At 33.1% G+C, this 20,503-nt stretch overlaps 1 protein-coding gene across 1 annotated transcript in view; it reads left to right on the top strand.

The window, feature by feature from the left end:
- TBC1D32 (TBC1 domain family member 32) overlaps window positions 1-20,503 on the top strand; it is a 111,423-nt gene that overhangs the window by 54,695 nt on the left and 36,225 nt on the right. The window contains exons 19-23 of the mRNA XM_032484881.1: window positions 688-826; window positions 3,338-3,425; window positions 5,322-5,440; window positions 8,717-8,833; window positions 15,753-15,841. Of these exons, the coding sequence (XP_032340772.1) occupies window positions 688-826; window positions 3,338-3,425; window positions 5,322-5,440; window positions 8,717-8,833; window positions 15,753-15,841 (552 nt within the window). The remainder of the gene's footprint in view (window positions 1-687; window positions 827-3,337; window positions 3,426-5,321; window positions 5,441-8,716; window positions 8,834-15,752; window positions 15,842-20,503) is intronic.

Below are 20,503 nucleotides of genomic sequence, written 5' to 3'. Positions count from 1 at the left end.
AACATTTGATTTTCACTTGTTTCAATGTCCATAGTTCCTTTCCTGACAACTAGGTATATCCAGTAGGGTGGGTAATACATTTTCTCTTCTTGTACTTCAGAATGAGGTGCCCATATCCCCTCCTGTGTTTCCAGATTTCTAGCTCTGACTCTCCTGTTAACTGTGTCTCCTGAATGTTTCAAGTTTTTTTCTTTTTTTTTCCTCTGGAGAATGCTAATTGCCTTTTAGAAGTATTCTGAGAAAAAATGGAATTCTCCAAGAATAAAACTAAAAAGCTATAAAAATAAAGATAAAATGCCTGATATGCTTTAGAAAGTCAGAGGAGAGATACCTTATAATGAAAAGGAATATAGAAATAATGGGGCTTGGAATCCAGGCACAGCAGAATTATAATAGGAAAACAAAATAAAATTAAGACATGGTTGAGAGAATCTAGGTGTAATGAAAATGCTGACATGTGCAGCTAATATTTGATTTATTTAGTGAAGGAAAATTATTGGATAGAAGATATAAGAGTAAAAACTCATTGTCGAGGAAACCATACTATTGATCTTATTTTTAAACATGTGAGTACTTTGCAGCCAATATATACTCTGTAAATTTAATGTTAGTAGTATTAAGCTGAGATTTTGTTTTCAGTTTTGAGTGTAAGAAAGACATTCATACTTTTCTTTTTACCTATTTCAGTATGGCTTGGGAAGAGAATTTGTTAGATGATTTACTGAATTTTGCTGCCACTCCCAAAGGACTACTACTTCTTCAAAGAACAGGTGCCCTCAATGAATGTGTGACATTTATGTTCAGCCAATATGCAAAAAAATTACAGGTATGAATTTCCATCTGCCATAGGCAAAACGAACTTTTGTTTCTGTAAAAGCCGTTAAGAACATCATTCTGTTTTCTTTGTGTGAAGAGATTATTAAACCTCAATTAACAATCCATATAGCATTGTAATACTTGATGTTTTTTCAGGAAAGCATTAGAGAGTTGATGACTGTTAACAGGATGAAACAACTGGATGAAATTGAAAAGTTCAGTTACTTATCCAGATGTTTTATAAATATGATATCAAACATCTAGATATACTAAAACTAGGTGGAATTCCAGGAGAAAAACCTATTGTGTCTAAATGTATGTGTAATTGAGAGTTTAGGCCTCCCATTTTTAAAGAAAGAAATATTTGTAGAGGTATTTTATTATTGCTACTATTAAATAAAATTTGCAGTAAATTAAGCCTTTCTCAGATATTATTGAGGTATATTCTTTTTTTTTTTTTTTTTTTTTTTTTTTGCAGTCCCAGTAAATATCCCTAGTTTTCTGGACGTTTTAGGATCATAAGTATGCTTTTAAAAATGTTTTCTTTGTCTCTGGCAGTTACTGTTTCTTGGTACTCAGACTTCTCGTTGTATTTTCATGTAGCCTAGGGAGCACTTGGCAATCTTTTTTTCATAAGAGTGCTAATTCAGTTCCATCCATGAACACTCTCCATCTTCCTGACCTAATCTCCTCCCAAAGGCCCTACTTATTACCATTATCTTTTTCGGTTTACAAAAATTATATTTAGATCTGGTGAATTTGAATCTCTCCTCGTGTGCTAGTTAACTGTTTGGTTTCTTTCTTTCTTTCTTTTTTTTTTTCGGTTTTGAAAATAGCTCAAGCAATTCAAAGACATTTTTTTCCCTCATTTAGATGCTTGAGACCTTGCAGACACAGCTTTGACTATTTTAATAATGCACCTGGGACTAGGTGTCATTTTTTTATACACATAAATTTTGAAACAATCTCGTCTTCCTTTGTACTATACTGTTTTAATAGAAGACATTGTTCTTGAACCTCAGTAACTAACAACTATAATTTAGTACAATACTTTAATGTTGCTTTATACTATTCAGGATGTTTTTTGAAAATTTAGATTCTCAGTTATCTTATAAAATAAGCAACTAGGCTTTCCTAAATTTTACTGAGGAGAAAGTGGAGATCTAGGCTGGTTATAAATGATCTGCTTATGTTCACATATCTAGTTACTGATGGTAGTAATACTAGAACTCAGATGAGTCTTTAACAATGTTCATGAAATCTAAGTCTTGTTTAGTGAAGCACCTGTAACTTCTCTCAAGTTTTTCTTGACCTCTTCCTTTTTAGTTTTTAGTGTTGACCTGGGAGACCCCTCTGGCTAGTATCTGAATCAGCAGAGTCAATGGGGGTGATTGATGAGTAAGGTGTTTTTTCCATTGTCATGGAAGAGGCAAGTGGGAAAGGATAGTTGCTGTACTTCTATGTTATCTAACTGCAGAATATTGGATGGTAAATTAAGAAACATGGAGAATAAGAATAGTAAAAATGGAAAACAAAGGCAAGCTTAAAAAGAAATGAGCAGCAAAAGAATTTAAGAAATAAACCTAATTCTTTCCTAGGGTCTTTTAGTTCCCTTTTTTGCCCTTAAAACTGAATGTACAGTTTATATTTTAAAAATTTGATTAAAACACATCCTTACCCTTTTAATAAAATGTCAAAAAATACAAATTCTGAATGGTTAGCTTTGTATAGAAGTCAAATATTTCATAGACCAACATGATCTTAGCCAAAGTCTGAAGAGGGAGGAACATTTTATGATGTCTTTGTCATTTCCTTATTCCAGTTTTTATTAAGAGATACTTCTGAACTTTACCATGAATACATGTATGATACTCTCTGTGAAATAACAAATCATTTAAGGTTTTCTCCAGTGTTGTTTAGAAAACTGTATATTAATGAGGATTCTGTGTGTGTGTGTGTGTGTGTGTGTGTGTGTGTGTGTGTGTGTGTGTGTGTATGTAATTTCCTCCTTTAGGGAAAAAAAGTCACATTGCCTCTAAAACAGTCATTGTTAAGAAGTCATCATTATTCTTTTTAAAATTGTCTATTTGAAACCCCAGTTAAAAAACTGGCAGTCAGTACAGATTAGTGAGAATTTATTTGAAGTATCAACCTAAAGGATAAAATATTTAGATAATAGAATTTAGAGTCAGAAGGAATCTCTCTTCATCTGGTCCAAAGCCCCATTATTTTAAGTATAAAGAGATTTAGACCTAGAGACATGGTGACTTGTTCAAGGTCAAAAAGCTACTTAGTTTTAGGGCTGGTACCAGAACCTACATCTGAAATAAGATTGTCAAAAATATTATATTAGCATTAACTTACTGATTGTTATAATTTGAGTTTTTTCTACTCTTGTTATCTTTACTTGAAAGACTGTCCGGTATTTTAGTAAAGAAATCAGTAACTCAACATGTAACATCTGAATAAAATATTGGCATGCTATGTTTTCCTGCTTCTTACTGTTCCTTATTTATGTTAGATCAGCAGGCATAGAAAGTTTGGCTATGAAGTTTTGGTTACACAAGTGGCATCAACAGCAGCAGGTGCAGTAGCACTACAAAGTTCAGGTAAATTCTTTAGAATTATAATTTAAATAAAATGAGCAAGTCAGTATAAAATTTAACTGCCATGATCAAGTATCAGTTATTTCACTCAAAAATTTTTTCCCAGGTTAGGCCTGAGGTGAAAGAATGCTAATGGATTTCCTTTTTTTTTTTTTTTCTTTTTCATGAAATTCCACTAGGAATTTTTTTTTTCTGTAAAACATAAACAGATTTTTTTTCTTTGCATATAACAATGGCACATAATGACCTAAGCTGAAATATACTTGATCCTTTAAGAAACTTTCATCTTATAAATCAAAAGTTTATCATCCTCTCCCTTGGTGTAATTGCATCTGATAGGATTTAATGCTCAGTTTCAGTGAATTATATATGAAGCATGATTTACAATCATAATAGTTTATCACAAACATATACCATTTTCTTATTCTCTTTCTTCTTTCCTTCTTGAGAGATTCCCTCTCACTCGCTTAATTTGCACCAGTATTTTTGCAGTTTGCAGTTTGCGTGTATTATCTTCTACAGACTGGATTTTTAAGATGTTCGAACATTGAGAATTTTATATATTGGGGTTATCTGAACCCTGAGCCAGAGACAAGGTGTACTCTGTATTAGAGATGCTGTGATTATATTTAAGTCTTAGAAGTGAAGAATCATAACATCAGTGATCACTATTGATTCTTTCCTTAAAGGAAAATATTTTTCTATAGTGTATCTTAAATATTTTTTGGCTGAACTAATTTGGACTACTTACGTTATGAAACATGTTTCTTGGCAAAAGTTATCCTAAGCTGAGCCACTTATTCTTTTCTTTTGTTTCTTCAAAGAATAAAATCCAATTGGTTGTAGTTACTCGGGGGTACATTAATGGAGCATTTGAAGACTAGATTCAACCTCAGATTTCTCTGTTGGTCGAGGCATTAAGTTTCTCAGCCTCATCATATCAGACTATTCTTAAGAAGGCTAAATGCAGTTTTTCATTGGGGAAAGGAAGGAAGATTAACGCTGCTTGAGTTCTGTGGTGTTTAATACTATATTAGGAATCTATGTGTATCATCCCATTTATGCTTTATGGCAACCCTCAAATGCAGCACTGTTTCAATTTTCAGATTTAACTGGTGCTCTAAGAAGTCAAAAGATTTAAGGACATACAGCTAATATGCTGGCAGATATAATACGAAACTTGATATTTTTTATTTCAGAGCCTGTATTTTTCTTTTGTACCACAGGACCCTTTCTGCTCTAATGTTATTATGAACTTACTGATTTTATGATTAGGTGTTCTGTTTTACACTTTTCCATATGATTTGATATGTCTTAAAGGAATTTAATAATCAGGCTTAATAATCACTTTCATATAGATAAAATAATACCTTATCTGACTCATGAGAATTTAAAGACTGTCTAGAGCCAGAGGTTGTATGAAATGAAGAATTGTTCTAAGCATATGGAAATGGGAAAAAAATCGTTACATTAGACTAAGGGAACACACTTAGACTCTTCAGGTGCCTGCTGTGCCTTCAGTACACACCTTCTGTACACACCCGCTGCCCCAACTTTCAAGCTGCCTTTCACTCATTTGCAGAGTGAAGTGTAAACCTTAGTTTTTTCAGAAAAACATACTCAGAGAGGTTACTGGCCAAAGGATAAAAACAGACTCAGTCCTTCAGGGAAATAGTCTTTCAGAATTTGGTCATTATGTAATTTTATGATAATGAGGCATCATAGACATATATTAACAGCAGTGGATATAATTTATACCAAGGTTATAGGTTATTTCTTACACAAGATACAAGTATGTCTTTTGTCAGTATGGACCAGTCTTGTCAGAAGGATAATTATATATTTCCTCCGTAATTCAAAGACTAGTACGTTATAAATATTATGCAAAATTCTTCTTAGGGTTCATTAATGCACTTATTACTGAATTATGGGCCAATCTGGAATGTGGAAGAGATGATGTTAGAGTAACCCATCCCAGATCTACTCCAGTGGACCCTATTGACCGAAGCTGTCAAAAGGTAAAAAATGATTTATCTAATAATGTGCAGATTTTAAGTTTTTCTCTTGTTACTTCATCCAGACTTATCTATATTCAGTTACAGCAAACAACCTTTCCTAAGTTCTTCTTTTTCCTCTTTTCATTTCTAAATTTTTATTTTCAAAATATTTCAAAACTTAGTGAAAGATACATACCAGTATTCCCTATGAATTATTTTGCAAGGACATTTTTCTTTCATGATATTCCTACTATAACTTTTTTCAATTAATAAAAGTAATACATAACGGACATGTTACCAAAGCAAAACAATAAACACTGACTCAAAGAACTGGAAAAAGAACAAATAAAACCCAAATTTAATAAAAGAAATTATAAGGATCAAAGCAGAAATAGTAACTAAAAAAAAAAAGGAAAAATCAATGAAACTAAGAGCTGGTTCTTTGAAAAGATAAACAAAATCAGTATACGTTTAGCCAGATATATCAAGAAAAAAAGGACCCAAATAAATTAGAAATGAAAATGAATTTACAGCCAATACTACAGAAATCATGATACTACTATGAACAATTGTATTCCAATAAAGTGGACAACTGAGAAGAAATTGATAAATTCCTAGAAATGTAATCTCTCAAGACTGAATCAGGAAGAAATGCAAAATATAAACAGACAGATGACCCGTAATGCAATTGAATCAATATTAATAGTAGGAAACTCCCAACAAAGAAAAGCCCAGGATCAGATGGCTTCACAGGTGACTTGTACCAAACATATAAAGGGTTAATGCCTCTCTTTTTCAAACTATTCCAAGTTTGAAAGGAAGGAATGCTTCACAATCAAGGCCAACATCAATTACCCTGATTCCGAAACAAAAGACAATACCAAAAAAAAAGTTACAGGCCAATATCACTGAATGTAGACGTAAAAATCTGCAACAAAATATAGACTATATAAATCTTTTGAGGAATCTCCTTAATGTTTTCCACAATGGCTACACCAAACTGCATTCTCACCAACAGTGTAGGAGGGTTCCCTTTTCTCCACACCTTCTCCAGCATTTATCATTCGTGGACTTCTGAATGATGGCCATTCCTACTGGTGTGAGATGATACCTCATTGTAGTTTTGATTTGCATTTCTCTGATAATTAGTGATATTGAACATTTTTTCATGTGCCTGTTGGCCATTCATATGTGTCATTGGAGAATTGCTTGTTTAGATCCATTTTTGGATTGGATTGTTTATTTTTTTCTTAATAAGTCTGTATGGTTACAGGGTTCTTGAATTTTACATGATGTTGCACAGTACTGATTATAATCCCTAGGAAATATTTCTAATTCAAATTTAGAGTTATAAGAATTTTAACTTCTTTGACTTTGAGTAAGGAATGTCCATATAAACTAATGATTAACTTTTCTCTTAAAAAATTGTATATTTTCCTGAACTGTGAAAGACCTAGAATCTCATAGTGATAAACAGTCTTAGTGCCCAGCTTCCAGCTCTAAATATTATTCTTCCTTAGGGATTCAGTTTTCTTTTAGGATTTAATTCTATTGTTGTTTAAATTTTAGAAAACAGTGATGCAGCTTCAATACATAATGAGGCACATTTAAAAGTTTACTTTCAGTCCAGTTCCTTCCTCCTTTTCTCTATAATGTTGCTTTGCAATATGATAGACAATAGTCCCATGTAGCTACGTAAATTTAAAATAATTAAAGTTAAAAATTCAGTTTTGGGGGTGCATGTAGCTCAGTGGTAGAGCACATGCTTTAGCATGCGCTAAGTCCTAGGTTCAATCCCCAGTACCTCCATTAAAAAAAAAAAACTTATAAAAATTCAATTGCAGTTACATTAATCATATCTTAATTGGTCATCAATAGCCACATTTAGTAGTGACTACCCTATTGTACAGTATAGAACATAAAACTTCCATCCTCACAGAACATTTTATTTAACAGCCAGGACTGTGGAGTAAGGGCAACATTGTTAATAAATAGTGTCTGAAGATTACTTATTTTGTAATGAATAATATTAGCCTGAAAATAAGAAAATACTGTTAGTTCTGCTACCAAGTTTCTGATTATATGTCTTTGGCTAAGTCACTTCACTTCTCTGATCCTCAAGTTTTCTCATCTATTAAATGAGAGATTGAATTAACTGTTTTTTTTTTAATTATCTTAGTGTACTGATTTTAGTGAGAATTCTTAATTTGTCCGATTCTCAAATTTTCTGAGTCTAATGAGTATTTTAACATGACAAGCAGAAAACTTATTAGTTACAACTCAGTGCAGTTAATATAATACAAATTAAACATACAAGTTTTGACAGGATATAGGGCTTCTAGAGATGGGTAGACTTAGTTGGAAAGCCTTCTAGAAAAAACGCAGCAAGCTTGAAAGCTTGTGAAGGAGGATAATGAGTAAGTGGGAGGGCAGGAGAGAGCATGTTAGTAGTATAAGGGAAGTTTGTGTGTGTGGCAGTCACTTGAAGGAGACCACAGGCAGATTTGATTGATGTAGCAGTGACTTCAAGGTGAGGAAACTTAATGGGAATTGAGGCTTTTGAGACTGAAGAGAAGAAAGGTGTCGATTAGTAAAGTGCCTTGAAAGCCATGCTTAGGAGTTTAGATCTATTGTTTAGTAATGGGCAACCCTTACATTTGCACAGGGGATCCAAAGAATGAAATGTGCTTGAGAAAAATATTGAGGCTGTTGTCAATAAGACAAGAGCAGGAGCTTAAAAATTTCATGGAAAGATTAACTGGATAAGCTTGCACCAGAAAATAAGCTGCTTTTCATAGTAAAAGCCATGGCTTTTAAAAATTAACTATAATTAGGTTACTTGTATTTCCAATGAATGTAAAGGATAAAAAGTAGTCTTGTGACCTGAATGTAGTAATACATAAAATTTATTATCTTGCTCCAGAACTCCAGAGTATTTTTTCTTATATTTTCTTACACATCAGATATAACAAGGCAAAGAGTGAGAAAGATGGGTCATTTCATTTTTTTTTATCAGAACCAAACTATCAAAAGATACATGATATAAATGGAGTTGGAAAATGTTTTAAAATGTTTTGTTACAATTGTTATGCATTGTCAGCACGTAGATTGTTATTTATGTTAACTATTTTGTACTTACCATATATGCATGTATTTCATAGTTATATGGATTAATTGGGATTATTTTAGAAATTACCCCTTGCAGTCATACTGCTATAAAACTTTACATCAATGATTCTTTGATAGATGTGGTTAAAAAAATGAACCATGTGAATAATTTTTTTCCCCTTTCCTCAGTCTTTTCTAGCACTGGTGAACTTGTTATCTTATCCCGCTGTTTATGAGCTGGCAGGCAATCAAGGTCTTCCTAATAGAGCAGAGTACTCTCTTCGTGAAGTCCCAACATGCATTGTTGTAAGTAATTTTCTTTTAATCTTTCACTTTTGTCATGTACTTTTTTAAGATTTGTAGTAAAAATGCAGTTTAACAGAAAAAAGAAACACATATTTAAAGGCTGATTTGATTTAGTTACCTACAGAATGTTAGCTTCTGAATGATCTATAAATGCAATCTTTGATCCAGGCTATCTAACAGTTGTAGCACCTATCAAAATGCAAGGTTAAGTCTTCCCAACTAGGAAGTAGACTTGGCATAAATAGAAGGATGTATGTGAGTTATTTTAGGTGACTTATACTATTAGTCACACCAGTACTGCTCCTTCATTGGCGAAGATAATTAGGGATAAATTGTGTCCAAGGAGTCCAATACATTTTCTGCTTATTTTGAATGAACTATGTATTACTGCCCCATGAGGGCAGTATGTACATATTTATTTGAGACTTATTTTATATTCATACTCGAAGATAAGTAACTTGTTCTAGTCATTCAGAGATACTTAGTTCCTCATCTTTGGGTATGTTTCTGAATTGAAGACACATAAATATGTGTATATATACATTAGTAAAGAATTATTTAGTTCTGAAATTCCACTGTTAATCAGTACTTTTTATTTCTGGTCACTTTGTCCTGTGTTTTGTCTTTTTACTATGGTCTTGACATTTTGAGTACTTCTAATTCTTATTGACCCTGAACTTTTTAATTTTTTTAAACTTTCTCAAATTTTTGATAAATTTTGGTAAATTTTTGATAATTTATATGAATGAAATATAAAGATAAGTATTTTTATCATTAAACTTTTAATTTATATTCTTAAAGTATTCCCATTCTATCTTGTCCTTACTTGTATCTTGACACTTCTTAAGTAGTTTTGTAATTAGCCATTTATTTGTCTGTCTTCCCTACTACTCTGTGAGAGCCTGAGGGCACGTAGGATATCTTAGTCACATTTACACCTAGCACATAGTAGATATCCAGTGAATTGGTTTTGAAAATATTTCTAATATTATTGCCTTTGTTTAAATCTATTACGGAAAACAAGTACAAATGAGTTGTTATTTCTTCTCGAACAATGGCTTGGATGTTCTCAAGTTTTCATGGATGTTCTACAGTGCATAGTCAAAAATATCTTTCCACTTATGTAAGGATTTGTCTTTTATTTAGTATTAAAACACTTAACTGTGAGTGAGTCCGTCTTTCCCACTACATTTTAATCCTATAGAAGAATCACTGCTTCTTATCGTTTAAACATATATAATCTCTGCTTATTAAAAAAAGATTTCCTTGATCTGTGTTGTCTTTTAGCTACCATCCTATGGTTTTCTTTTTTGTTTCCCTGCCAAAAAGTGTCTTGAACTTGCCTAAACTTGAAATTTCAACTTCTTTCTCTTGTATCAATTCTGGAAGTCACTGTAATCCTGAGTCTTGCTTGATCACCTGTAGAAATGGTTCTGCAGGAAGTCCCCTATGAATGTGTAATTCCCTGATCCAGTGGAACCTCCTCCTTGTTGATTTATCACTTTGTGGTGTTTAGCACAGCTGATCACTCCTCCTCAGTGTCACTCTCTTCTGTGACCATGGCACTGCTTCTGGTTCTCTTCCAGCTTCTCTGGCCTCTCCCGCACACTCTCCTTTGTGGGCTTCTCCTCCTCTGTTTCATATCCTTTGTGTTCATCTCATCCAGTTCTGTGCTTCAGTTGTACACTGACAACTCTCTGACCTGTATTGCTTACTTGACTGCCAGATCTATAGCCAGATTTCTACCAGATAATGGACATCTGGAAAACTCATGGGAAACTTAGCATGTCTACAACTGAATATAATGTTTTTTCTAACCTAAATCAATTCTGTCTCTTATTTTTCTATCTTAGCTCTATCATCCACACAACTGAATAAGCTAGAAACCTGGAAGTTGTTGTTGACTCCTCTTTATATGTAGTTATTCACCATTTTATAGATTTTTCTCTCTCTAATGACTTGATTTTATTTACTTTTTCTATTTCATTTAAGACCATCTTAGTTGGGGCCTTCATTTTTTGTCTAGATTACTCCAGTGAGATCTTAACTGCTCTTTTTTCTTCCAGTCTTAACCCATAATTTATCCTCACACTAATTTATCCTCAAGATGATCCTTTAAAAATGAAATCCAGATGCAGTCATTCTGTTGTTTAAAATCTTTGCTAATTTCCCTTTGCCTCCATGCGTGGTCCATGTTCCTTAATGTTATCTAATATTATCTAATATCTAGTGTAGACTATACACCACCTTCTCCTAAAAGGAATGAGTACTCTGAAGATTCCTTTGTTGTCTCAAAGATGTCATTTTTCACACTTGGTCAAGTCCTGATCCAAACAGATCCACATGCTCATTCAGTCATTATGTCCTTTGAAATCTTATTCTAAAAAAATTGCTCTTCCCTTTTTCTTTCCATGGAATTAACTTATTGGAGAAACTAGAATATTTGTCATGGGTTGTACTCATTCATTGTTTTCTTAGGAGATGTGAAATGGTGATTCTAGTTCTGTCATTCTTTTTTGTATTTAACTGGAATTATTTATTAAAGGGAATCCTGAAATACAGTTCTTCCAGAAATGACAGAATAAATGCTTGATTCTATTTTTTAAATTTTCAGAGTAATGAATTGATGTTCTAATACTCAAAGGGAGGTTTTATGATTGTTATTATCATTATGAACTCCTGGTTTTACATATATATGTTTCAGTCCAGTGCAATCACTTTTGCTTTTGATGGTCAAGGCACTCATTCTTTGGCTACTGAGTCCTTTTGATAGTTGATATTTTTTTCTTGATTTCTTTTATAAGATATGCTGGGCTCATTGTACACATTTTCTGGTTCAGGCCTAGAATCTTCAAAGAGTACTTGTTCCTTTTAGTAGAAAGTGTTTTTAGAAACTACAACCTGAGTACTAGGAATGTTCACTATTCAAGATTGTCGTTATTTCTAATTCCCTTCACAGTCTTTTCATTGGACAGCCAAGGGGAATAAGTAGTTGTTTCTTTTTCTTTTTTTAAGAGAGAAAAATTAATCAGTAGCCCATACTGATATTTCTTCTTACTTTGTTTATATATTTCTTTCTTCTTTACAAAGTTTGGCTTCTAATGACATAAACAAAATAACTCATTTGCTTTATAGCACAATGTACATATAATACTTTCAAAATAAGATTAGTGAATGCATACAGGCATTTCAGTTTTGTCTTTGGAATATCTACTGGGGATTTACAATCAGAATACTGTGTTTTAAAGTCACTTGAAGTAAATAAATCTGTACTCTGCCAGGTTCTGCCATTAACTTGATAGATAAGTTCATGACAGAATGTTTTAAAATTAGGGAAGTTCTTTTTTATTGTTTTAATTTTCTTTTCTTTTAAATTATAGAAAAATACTATGTGGTTCCAATTTATAATAAGATTTATTCACAGAATGTGCTTAAACATTAGTCCTCACTTTCCTCTCTCCCCTTATACATTTTGATGTTTAATGTGATAACTCCTAGCCACATGTAGCAATTTATAAATTATAAACTATAATTAAATAGAAATTTATTTCCTTTAAGTAGTATTCACATTTTAAGTTTTCAAGTTCCTACTAGCTGTATGTGGTTAACAGCTATAACATTGGACAGCACAGAACATTTCTGTCATTGCAGAAAGGTCAGTTCTATAGTGCTGTTCTATAGCTCTAGTTTCTATTTTTGGTTAATCTTTCTGTCCTTTTCAAAAACGAATATATATATATATATATTTTTTTTTTTCCCTGCTGCAGATTTCTTAAGCAAAAGATGGTATGCTATAAACACCAGCCTGCTCTTTGCATATTTCTTTTCTCTATCTTTAAATTTACTCCATAGTGGTACATAGAGCTCTTCCTCATGCTTTTTTACAGTTGCATAGTATTCTGTTGTGTGGATGTACTAGAATTTATTCATCTAGTTGTCTGTTGGTGGATACCTAGTTTCTTTAAGTCTTTTGCTATTATCAGTTATGCCAAAATTAATAGCCTTGGCTTATCTTATATTTACCAATGTATCTCTAATTTTTTTTCTATTGCTGCATATCAAATTGCTGCCAACTTAGTAAATTAAAACACCCACTTATTAGCTCACAGTTTTGTAGGTCAGGAGTCAAGTACTGTGTGCCTGGGTTTTCTGCTCTGAGTATTACAAGGCTGAAATCAAAAGTGTTGAGTAGGCTGAGGGCTTGTCTGGAAGCTCTGGGGAAAATCCATGTCCTAATTCATTCTTCTTGTTGGGAGAGGTTAGTTTCTTACAGTTGTGGGATTGAAGTGCCTGGTTTCCTGCTGGCTGTCAGCAGGGGGCTACTTTCAGGGCTTTGTCCTGTTGTCCCCTCCAGGTAAGCAATGAAGGACTTCTCTCATCCTCTGAATCTCTCTGACTTCTATGACCAGTCAGAGAGAATTCTGCTTTTTATGTGTCTCATTTAAGTGTCTGTCTTTTTCCAAATAGGGCAACAATGATAGGTTGTGGGGATTAGAACATACACATATCCTTTTTGGAGGGAATCACCATTCAGCTCACTACACCATCAGAGTGGCATTTTTCTCTACCTCCTGGCTGTAGACTGAAAGTTTGAATAGCCCTGAATTTACGTGTTGAAACCTAATTCTCTGTGTGATGATATTTGGAGGTTGGGCCTTTAGGAGTTGACTAGTGCCTTAAAAAAGACCCTAGAGAAATCTCTCGCCCCCTTCTGCCCTCTGAGGACATAAGAAAAAGATGACTTTTTATGAACTAGAAAGTGGGTTTTCACTGGATAGAAAGTCTTTTGGCAACTCAGTCTTGGACTTCTCAGCCTCCAGAACTGTGAGAAATAAAGTTTCGGGCATTTATAAGCTGCCCAGTCTGTGTTATTCTATTACAGCAGTCAGAATGCACTAAGAGACTCCCCACTTTGAAAAATCCCAAGGAAGGACCTTAATAAAGTCCGCATTTTGTTTGTGGATGTTCTTGATTAACCAGTCATAAGCCACTCCTAATAGGGCAGGTATAGGAATATTGGCATTACGGTTAACCTAGCTCTCACCCTTCACTTGGCCCTTTCTTAAGTAAAAGGGGTCACATAGCACAAGCAGAGCCATTGGGACAGTTTTAAGCAGAATGGGCACTTAAACATACATTTACTCATAGAGAATGCATATTCCTGTTTGTTTTTCCAGTCTTGGTCTCATTCTGGCCTGCAAGATGATTGAACATAATCTCAAGATGGACGATATGCTTTTAAAAAAAGCAGGGTTTCAGACTCCTTTTTTCCCAGACCCAAGCCTTACTTGCATTAGCTTGTTACTGGGAAGCTGCTACTTAATTTAGGAAACTAATTGCCTTATTGACATGTGTTGTAGTGCTTAGAATCTGAATTTCTCCATAAGAGGGGCTTCCCAGGAGTTTCCTTTTCTTCCTTAAGTGGTGATCCATCAGTGTAATCCTCTGTGAAGAAGAAATTATTTACTGTAACATTTGTTCTCTGAAAATGCATTATTATTGATAGATTGCTGCAATCTACTCTTCCAGCTTGCTGGGAATACATTTTCTGTCTTGTATTCTTTCTTATGCTTACAGTATCTAGATTTTAGATTCAGAACTAGAACTCTGAAGTCACAAAGTGTCACATACTGTTTTGATACAAGGAATACCCAGCTAAGAAGCAGACAACAATGACAGATTATTTAAGATAGCAGTTCTTTCATCCTTCATTGGGAGGCAGTTTATTTTGTATTTGCTGACTATAAAGTCTTGTGCTAATATTATTTACACAGTATTACAGGAAAAACTGTAGGATGGTAAATGCATTCCTAAATGTTCCATATAAACTTTCATTAGGTACGTTTATACAAAATCCAGTTTTCACTGTGTCTTGCATTTTTTCAGATGTGATATTGAGAGTAACTATTTCCTCCTCTTATAAACTTACTCCCTTGCCTCTTACTTATTTGATGATATGTTTGTAGTATTATCTACATAGTTCCCAAAAAGTATTATGTGACTTTATTCCCCAGCATAACCTTCCTTTTTTTACCCTGTTGGTTACAGAAATATCTTGAATTTAAACTCATGGAGGTAGCAAGTTTCTTGGCCAGGAAAATGAACAATGAGAGAAACAGGTTTTTGTCTATGAGTAGAGTTCTTAGGCTTGAACCCAAAGATATGAACAAATACCAAGTATTATAGAAAGAAAGGCTTTTAGAGAGTGCTCAAAAATTTGCAGTAGGCTTAAATTTCCAGTGCTTGGGACATCTTGTGGCATCTAGATAATCGGATTCTCTGCACTTGCGCCAGTGAGTTTTAAGCCTGGTTACCCATTGCAGCAACTTTTGGAAGCTTTCACAAGGTTATTAATGCCAGAATCATACCCCCAGGGATACTGACTTAATTGCTCTGGGGTAGAGCCTGGGCAGCTATATATTTTTTAAGTTCACTAAAGTTTTTTAAGTTGATTTCAGTGTTCATTCAGGACTGGAAACCACTGATTTACATGAACAGAGAATATCTATTAACAAAATCTCAAACAGTTCCTAGGTAAAACTGTTTAAACCCACTGTTCATGATTCACATTTGTAGAGTTCATACTTGTTTTTCAAAGTAGTTTACATTTTTAGCAGTTTAAACAGTATTTAACTGGCTACTCACACAATACTAGATGGGGTATAAATTAGTAATTCTCTGTTTTGGTTAAACATTTGATGATTCATTTCAGGAACTATAATGCCCATACCACACCCAAATGAGTTAATTAAGAATCTTTAGGAGTGAGATGCAGGAATTAATTTTTTTAAACAGCTCCCTAGGTGATTCAAATGTGTAGCTGAGTTTGAAAACCAGAAATCTAAGTAAATATTTGTTGATTTGGTTTTCTTTAAATGGTTCCAGTCAAGCACAGTCTCACTCTAAGTCTCTTTTTCAGGATATTATTGACAGACTTATAATTTTGAATTCTGAAGCTAAGATTCGTTCTTTATTCAACTATGAACAGTCACACATATTTGGTTTAAGGTAAGGTGCTAGATTTAACTTAAGATACATTTTCTGTGTTGCAAAATGTTAAGCAAATGTTCTATATACTTTCATAAAGTATTTAAAATAAACTAATTCTTAAAGCATATGTAAGGGTAATTTGTCTTCCTATAATATTACGAAGTAAATTATAGATATTAGATTTTTACATTATAGCCTTTGTCTATTTAAGTTCTCTGTTATTAAAATGTCTTTCCCTTTTGCTCGATTTATTAAAAGGCATTTTGTGGACTATTCAGTTTACTAAGGAGTGAACTGGGACTTCCCCGGATTGGTATTTGATTGGACTCCTGCTGTAATATAGGCTTGAAAGAGGCCTAGAAATGGACGATTTTTATTTTGCCCAAATTCTGCTCCTCAGTGTTAATCCTATTCTTTTAGTTTCGCCAAGGTTTAAATCTTTTCTGCTTGATTTTATATTTCTTAACATTTAAAAGCAACTGAATTACAGAAATTTCTCACTTTCTTAGGTTCATGATTTTATTCCCTTTTTACTAACAAAGTAACTTTCTCAAGAATGAGAGAAGGGGTCAGTGAGAAATGTTCTACCTAAGAAATAAAGCAATTACTTTTCTAAAATTAGAATTTTCTTATTTTCTAAGTCTTAAACTCTTTTTTTCCATTCATTAATAGCTGAGCTTCATTTTTGGACTTTCTAGTTCAAATAAGGTAGAAAAAAGCTGCAGCTGTTATAGTTCTTTGGATGGTGTGCCCTTTATCTCAAAGTGTATTTTCACATTAAATTTTAACTTTCTGTGAATAGCATCAGGTACTCATATAGTAAGCAGTGATGAATTCTGGGAATAATCCATTTAGTAGAACCTTCTTTTGCATAGAAAGTATGTTTGAGTTTTCTACTTACAGAACATTTTGGCTTCTTATTTTTGATACATAGGGTGAATTTATTCTGTATGTTTTCTTTTATAGAGTAGTATTTTTCTCTAGTGTTCTTCTGGCAAAACAAACAAACAAAAAACTAATGAGCGGATGTTAAGTCATGTAAAAAGCAGTCCGAGAAGTAATTTAAATCATAGCTTAGTGTTATATAAAATCTTGTGTTTCTGTGTATTTTGGATTTTTACCTGTATCATTTTCTTTCACTTTCACAGTTTGTTTCTAACTGTACCATTCCCTTCAGTAAATCATCTCATTAATGTGCTTGATTTCTACATTTAGCATTGCTTTTTTCCATTCACTTTATTTTTTCCCTTGCTTCAAAAATCTAGAAATAGCATAATGTTAACTTTGATAGTTTCTTTAGTTTTACTAAAGCACTTAGATGAGGCTAATTTGGGGTTTAGTGAAATGTGGATTTTCACTTTTAACAACATCACATTCTGTTTAAATTTCTGCATTTTTGTTTGCCAAGATCTTACAAATCTTATATTGTAAATGACTAATGGACTAGAAGGTTTCTCCTTTGATTAGCCCTCCTGTATTCTTTGTTTCCACTTCCAACCTATCCTTTTCTACTATTGCTATCAGTGTGCAGACAGGCCTTTACATATTTCATTTCATTGTAAAATGGGGCAACACACACACACACACACACAGAAATTTCCCTTGACCTCACATCTCCCTGCAGCTGCTGTCCTGTTTCTCTGCCTTTTGCAGCAAAATGTATCTATACCAACTGTCCCCTCTTAGTCACGTCTCTTTACTCCTCAGCCCACTTAGATTTGACATTGACTCTATAGCTCTGTCAGAACTGCACATCCTGCTCATCTCAAGGTCACCTGTAATTTTAAAGGCTGTTCTTTAAGTACGGATTTCTGAGGTTTGTTTTGAAGAAAATTAACAAATAGACCACATTAGAGTTTCAAATGAAGAAGTAATCCGTTTTAGGAGAACTGTATTAACATTTTTAATCGTAATAAATTCTAATGTGCATATTTAAGAATTACTACATAAGATTTAAATTGTTAAAAATAAACAATTCCACAGCCTTAATTAAACTTAATTTATAGTTTGATATAAAGAAAACTATAAATACTGAGTGATGATATAGTTCTTTCTCTGTAAGATACACAGTTTTCATATTGAAATAAAATATTCAAGGGAAGAGTGTAACATTCCTCTAAACTAAAGATGGTTAAGAAAATCTTAAACTGCTAAGCCTTGAGCCACATCAGTAGTTTCCAGGGGACCTGGCACCAAAAGCAAAGGCAACGTGAACGAAAATAAACAAGTGGGCCGTCATGAAACGAAAGTGCTTCTGAACAGAGGAAATCACTGACAGAATGAAAAGGCAACCTATAGAATGGGAGCGAAAAAGTTGCAAATCATATATCTGATAAAGCGTTAATATCCAAAATATGTAGGGGGGAGGGTATAGTTCAGAGATCCAAGGTTCAATCCCCAGTACCTCTATTATATTAAAAAAAGGAAAAATTGAAATAAATAAACCTAATTACCCCCCCCAAAAAAACAAAAAACAAAATATATAAAGAACTCACACAACTCAATGGCAAAAAACAAAATCTGATTTTAAAATGGACAGAGGGTCTAAATAGACATTATTCCAAAGATGACATACAAGTGGCCAACAGGTACATGAAAAGATGCTCAACATCACCAATCATTAGGGAAATGCAAATCAAAACCACAATGAAATCACCTCACAACTTTGGAATGACTATTATCAAAAAAACAAACAAAGAAAGAAAACCCCAAAAACAAACAAACAAAAAACAACCCCAAAACAAGAAATAATAAGTGTTGGTGAGGATGTGGAGAAAAGGGAACTCTTGCGCACGGTTGGTAGGAATGTACACCGGTTGAGTCACTATGGAAAACAATACAGATGTTCCTCAAAAAGTTAAAAACAGAACTACCACATAATCCAACATGATTCAGCAATTCCACTTCTGGATTATTTACCCAAAGAAAATAAAAACACCAATTCAAAAAGATACATGCACCCTCATGTTCACAGTAGCATTATTTGTAGCAGCCAAGAAATGAAAGCAGTCTAAATGTCCAATGATCGATAAGTGGATGAAGAAAATATGGCATATACACAATGAGATTATTCAGCCATAAAAAACCAAAACCTTGCCATTTGCAACAACATGGATGGACCTTGAAGGCATTATGTTATGTGAAATAAGTCAGGAAGACAAATACTGTATGATCTCATTTACTTGTGGAATCAAGAAAGAAAAAAGCTCATAGATACACAGACCAGACTGGTGGTTGCCAAAGGTAGGGTGGGGAGCAAATGGGTGAAGAGAGCATATTCCATACTTGAAAGTTGCTAAGACAGTAGATCTTAAAAACCACAACAACAAAAAATTCCTATAATGATTTATGTGATGACTTTTGTGGAGACCATTTCACAATGTATACAACTATCAAATCATTACATTGTACACCTGAAACTACTTTGCTATACACTATGTCAATTATATCTCAATAAATTATAGAGAATAAAACCATCATTGTGCCTTAATTAGTGTCCTTAAAAGGCAGGTGTTCAAGAAAATAATTTGCACCCAGAATGTAATAAATATACAACTTTCTTTAAGAATATATATATATATATATATATATATATATATATATATATATATATATACACACATATCAAATATTTAATTTTATTCTATTAAGTTAATATAAAGAAAATAACCAAATGATCTGTTACTAACTGAAGACATCAGCAACTGATTTCAGAATTCTTATGTAATCAAAGAATTCCTGTTTGTATAGAATAATTAGAATATAATGAAAACAAAAGAAAGCAATACTCATTATCCTCATAGGGAATATTCATATCTGTTGAAGATAACCATCACTGGCCTCTTCATGCTTCATGGCCAAAAGTATTTTTTTTTTGAAAAATAGGTTTATTGTTTTAAAACTACCTTTTTTACTTAATTATTTTACATTATTCTTTCATACGTACAGATATTCATCTATACCATAATTTTAAAGGATGAGTAATATTCCAGTACATGGATAAATCTGAATTTTGTTTTTATACATGAAGTTTATTTTAAAAATTTATTATACATCTTCATAAATCTCTCTCTCCATAATTATTTCTTTAAAGTAAATCTTTAGAAATGGACTTGCTAAGTTAAAATGCAGGCACATTTTCAAACCTTATGTTTTTTTTTTTTAACATTTTTTATTGATTTATAATCATTTTACAATGTTGTGTCAAATTCCAGTGTTCAGCACAATTTTTCAGTTGTTCATGGACATATACACACTCATTGTCACATTTTTTTCTCTGTGAGTTATCATAACATTTTGTGTATATTTCCCTGTGCTATACAGTGTAATCTTGTTTATCTATTCTACAATTTTGAAATCCCAGTCTTTCCCTTCCCACCCTCCACCCCCCTGGTAACCACAAGTCTGTATTCTCTGTCTGTGAGTCTATTTCTGTCCTGTATTTATGCTTTGTTTTTGTTTGTTTGTTTTTGTTTTTGTTGTTTAGATTCCACATATGAGCGATCTCATATGGTATTTTTCTTTCTCTTTCTGGCTTACTTCACTTAGAATGACATTCTCCAGGAGCATCCATGTTGCTGCAAATGGCATTATGTTGTCGGTTTTTATGGCTGAGTAGTACCTTATGTGTTTTCTTTCTCCTTTCTTTCTTTCTTCTTTCTTTCTTTCTTTCTTTCTTCT

This window comes from Camelus ferus, chromosome 8 (genome assembly GCF_009834535.1).
Source record: "Camelus ferus isolate YT-003-E chromosome 8, BCGSAC_Cfer_1.0, whole genome shotgun sequence".
Taxonomy (NCBI): domain Eukaryota; kingdom Metazoa; phylum Chordata; class Mammalia; order Artiodactyla; family Camelidae; genus Camelus; species Camelus ferus.
The sequence above is the reverse complement of the archived record's forward strand: the minus strand, read 5'-3'. Positions and strand labels throughout refer to the sequence as shown.